At 46.2% G+C, this 4,876-nt stretch overlaps 1 protein-coding gene across 1 annotated transcript in view; it reads right to left on the bottom strand.

Moving 5' to 3' along the window:
- Positions 1 to 159, bottom strand: part of COL9A2 (collagen, type IX, alpha 2) — a 15,217-nt gene extending 15,058 nt beyond the window's left edge. Inside the window, exon 1 of the mRNA XM_010862813.1 lies at positions 6 to 159. Coding sequence (XP_010861115.1) covers positions 6 to 159 — 154 coding nt within the window. The remainder of the gene's footprint in view (positions 1 to 5) is intronic.
- Between the last annotated feature and the right edge of the window lie 4,717 nt (positions 160 to 4,876).

Below are 4,876 nucleotides of genomic sequence, written 5' to 3'. Positions count from 1 at the left end.
GTCACCTGAGAGGACCCGGGGAGGGAGGCTGGCGTTCCCGGCCCAGCTCCGCCCCGCTCTGTCCAGCCGCCAGCGCCCACCCTCCATCCTCTCGCCCGGCTTCCCGGAGGCCTCGGCCGGGTGATCCGAAGAGCGGCCAGGGTGCGGGACCGGGACCATGGCTCCGTTCCTCTATAAAGAGGAAGAGGGCCGTCCGAGTTGCCTGTCCAGCCCGATCTCCGGGACCCAGCCCGTTTCCCCGACCCGCAGTCTGCCTCCCATCACTTTGCGCCTTGTCCTCAGCCACTTCAGCCTGCGAGCCCGGGCCTGGGTGCCCTGGTCCAGGGCCCAGGCCGAGGACACCGCAGGTTCTGCCGACCTTGTAGCAGGCTTTGCCCAGTTCTCCATCCACCTCGTTCCTCTCCACCTACGATCAATCAGGCCTCGTCCCTATTAAAACATACCGCAGAGGATGAGATGTTTGGATGGCATCATCCACTTGATGGCCGTGAGTCTGGGCAAACTCTGGGAAGTAGTGAAGGACAGGGAAGCCGGGTATGCTGTAGTCCCTGGGGTCGGTCAGCAAAGAGCTGGACAAGACTGAGCGACTGAGCAGCAACAACAACGGCCCTTCCTGGGTCAGCCATGCTATGAACACCCCTTCACCTTCTCCCCCTGGCTTCACTGCTAATACTAGCCAAGCTGTCTGCACCCCATTTCTAAACTTCCTCATCTCCCTCTCCTCTCTGTGTTTCCACCCCAGCTGGGAGACCAGTGAGGCTCTTTAGTCCTCCAGTCATGATGCTGTTGGCACCTGGGTCTGCCTTGGCCATTCTATCCTTGAAGTCTTCACTGCCCAGGTGTCCACCATTCAACCCTCCTCCTCCTCCTTCCACTTACTCATCCTTCTTAAAAAAAAAATTTTTTTTTTGTTTGGCTGCTCTGGGTCTTAGTTGCAATACTCCAGATCTTTGATCTTTGCTGGAGCATGTGGAATCTTTAGTTGAATCATGTGGAATCTAGTTCCCTGAACAGGTATTGAACCAAGGTCCCCTGAATTGGGAGTGCTGAGTCTTAGCCACTGGAACACCAGGTAAATCCCAAGCACTTCTCCTTCTATTGCTTTTTCTTCTCTGCAGCTCCCTTAAGCACCAGGGTCTGTAGGATTGACCATTTCTCTACCTCCAGGTGATCTCCTTCATGTTCAGAAGAAACAACCCGCACCTTATTTACCAGAGTTTCCAAAACCTACTTGTCAAGAGTAGCCTCTCTCCAGTCTCCTGCCTTCTCTTTCATTCACTTAAGCAATGTCGGTTTAGCGCTTTGGTGTCTGACTCTGTCACTAAGTATGACCACAGGCCCTAAAATATGAAGTCTTTGCTGTCATTGTTGTTTAGTTGCTAAGTTGTGTCTGATTCTTTCGCAGCCCCATAGACTGTAGCCTGCCAGACCCCTCAGTTCATGGGATTCTCTAGGCAAGAATACTGGAGTGGGTTGCCATTTCCTTCTCCAGGGGATCTTTCTGACCCAGGGATCGAACTTGCGTCTCCTGCATTAGCAGGCATATTCTTTACCACTGAGCCACTTGGTAAGTCTCAGATTGCTCTTCTTTAAAAGGAGATAATAGTAGTCCCTATCTTATGGGGTTTTGTGAAGATTGAATGAGATGATGCATATGAAGTATTTAACCTAACAAGCAGCACATAGTAGGTGCTTGCTACATTTCTGCTTTCATTATGATTTATTGAGGACTCTTTGTGTCAGTCCTGTTTTGTGGGGAAGACAACCACAAGCAGGTCAGCTAAAATAGTGAAGGAGAGTACTCTCTGGAACCTGGGAAAGTTCAACTCCATTAGGCATGTTGGCAAAGGGCCCTGCACTTTGAAAACTGTCCCTGAGTTTGGGAGAAAGGGTTTGAGAGAACTGAATTGCTCTACCCTACAGAGTGAAGGAGAATTAGGAGTTTGCAGGAAGTAAGATGAGAGGAGGAGAGAGAGAGCTGGTGGGCACTGCCTGGGTGCGTGGAATTATATGTAAAGGATTTCTAAGTAACAAGATGTCCAAAGTTGTTGGTTTCATGTTGTTCATTTCTTCCTCTCTTTGTGGGCTGAACACACGAAAGTCTCTGGGGAGTAAGTATGGTTTTTTTTCCTGTATGTGGAAAGATGGAAAGGGGATGAGCTTCATCTTTGAACAGGACACATGAGTGTATTCATTGTCTATTGCAGCATAGCAAACCATCTGAAAACTGAGTGGCTTAAAACAACCACTGCTCAGCTTGGAAATTCAGGAATGGCTCTGTTGGTTGGTTTTTCACTTGAGGTCTGTTATGAGGTTGCAGTCAGATGGTGGCTGGAGTTGAAGTCACCAGAAGGCTTTTTCACTCACGTGTCTGGTGTCTGTACTGGGAATCCTTCAATAACGGGCTGGAATAAGTGGAATTTCTTGGGTGTCTCTCTCCTTGATCCCTTTGTGGGCTTGCCACAAGGTCTCTCCCACGTGGCAGCTTCAGTGTATCTGAACTTCTTACACAGCAGCTCAGAGATAGTGGGACCAGACTATAGCAGAACTGCCACCCAGGAGCTAGTTTTGGAAGTCACACTGAGTTAACTTCACTGAATTCTTTTGGTCCAGGCAATTACAAAGATTTGCCCAGTTTCAAGGGGAAAGAACAGGGACTCCCACACTTGATGGAGTGTCACTGACACATTTCAAGAGCATGGGGGCCCAAGCAAGATCTTATGGTGAGTACTCCTGGGTATGCTTGCCACCAGCTTTTATGTCTCAAGAGAGAGCCGCAGCCTCCCCAGGAGACCCTCCCAGACCAGCAGGAAGAAGCAGAGACATGAGGAATGCACATGCGCAAAAGACCACGTGAAGACACAGTGACGAGGCAGCCATTGCAACACGAGAAGGGAGAGGTCTCAAGAGAAACCAATCCTGCCAGCACCTTGACCTTGAATTACCAACCTCCAGAACTGTGAGAAAATAAACTTCTGTTGTTTAAGCAAAAAAACCAACAAAACAAAAAACAGCATGGGAGATGGAACATATATTGGTGCAGCTATTTTTGGAAAATGCAATCTACCATACTTGGGCTTATAAAATGAACCAATTCAGCGGAAGGCTAAGCTCCAAGTAGGAGCTGATCAAGAGAAATCTTAGACACAAGTCATGAACCAGAGGTTCCGGCCAGTCTCATATAGCTATTAAGGAGCAGGGAATAAATGGAGAGTCGTATATTGACATTCCTGAATAGGAAGACTCAACATTGCAAAGATGTCAGCTTAGTGTATGAATTCCACCCAAACCCAATCAAAATTGGAATGCAGTTTTTAAACACTAATTTTATTCACTTATTTTTGGCTGTGCGGGCTCTTCTCCAGTTGCAGCGAGCTGCAGCTTCTCTTCGTTGTGGTGCAGGGGCTTCTCATTGCTGTGGCTCCTCCTGTTGCAGAGCACAGGCTCTACAGCGCGCAGGCCTCGGGAGCGGCAGCACATGGCCTCAGTAGCTGTGGTTTCCAGGCTTAGTTGCTCTGTGGCATGTGGCGTCTTCCCAGATCAGGGTGCAAATCCGTGCCTCTGCATTGGCAGGTGGATTCTTTACCACTGAATCACCAGGGAAATCACATTTAATCTATGATAAAGACATATATATTTAGTTTATGATAAATGTTAAATTTAAGGTCATTGAGGAAAGGGTAGATTAGTCAAAAATTTTTGAAGTAATTGGATAGTCAGAAAAAAAAGTCAGTTTTATAGTAAGGAAAACTTTTCTGAGCAATAAACAAAACCATGAAAAGATATCTAAATTTGACTTCGTAACACTTTTAAAATGTCTTTATATTAAACATGTTTAGATAAAATTAAAAACAAAAAAGGAAATATTCATCATGTACATTATCAAAGACTTAATCTGAATAACATACAAAAGATTCTTACAACTCAATAAAACAAGCTCTGACAAACACTTCAAAGGATCATCTAATTCGAATCTTCTACAAGCTTTTTAGAGAATGGAAAAATAAGTAACACTCTCAAGCTCATTTTATGTGGCTAATAAAACCCTGATATCCAAAGCAGTGATGGAGCATAACAGAAAGGAATATTGGAGGCCGATCTGTCCTATGAACACAGATGGAAAAATCCTATTTAAAATATTAGCACATTGAGTATAGCAATCTATTAAAGGAAACATCATGACCAAGTTGATTTTATACTGGGTTTAAAATTAGAAAACCTATTAATGTGATTCACCACATTATTAAAGAAGCTTAAGATCATTTCAAAATGCCAAAAAAAGAAACTCAAATGTCTGTTCTTGTCTTTCCACCTGCCATAGACATTACCTTTATTCTCTTCAAGAATAACCTGGAAATGGGGGCCCAAGAAGCCAGATAGTAGACCAGAAGGAAATGTTGACATCACACCCTTTCACCCACATCTCTCCCAATGGATTCACAAAGCCTGGACACAACATCATTAGTCATTCAGGTCAGATCAGATCAGTCGCTCAGTCGTGTCCGACTCTTTGCGACCCCATGAATCGCAGCATGCCAGGCCTCCCTGTCCATCACCAACTCCCGGAGTTCACTCAAACTCACGTCCATCGAGTCAGTGATGCCATCCAGCCATCTCATCCTCTGGCGTCCCCTTCTCCTCCTGCCCCCAATCCCTCCCAGCATCAGAGTCTTTTCCAATGAGTCAACTCTTCACATGAGGTGGCCAAAGTACTGGAGTTTCAGCTTTAGCATCATTCCTTCCAAAGAAATCCCAGGGCTGATCTCCTTCAGAATGGACCAGTTGGATCTCCTTGCAGTCCAAGGGACTCTCAGGAGTCTTCTCCAACACCACAGTTCAAAAGCATTAATTCTTTGGCGCTCAGCCTTCTTCACAG

The sequence above is a fragment of the Bison bison genome, unplaced genomic scaffold (genome assembly GCF_000754665.1).
Source record: "Bison bison bison isolate TAMUID 2011002044 unplaced genomic scaffold, Bison_UMD1.0 scf7180017864484, whole genome shotgun sequence".
NCBI lineage: Eukaryota > Metazoa > Chordata > Mammalia > Artiodactyla > Bovidae > Bison > Bison bison.
This window is presented reverse-complemented; position numbering and strand designations above follow the sequence as displayed.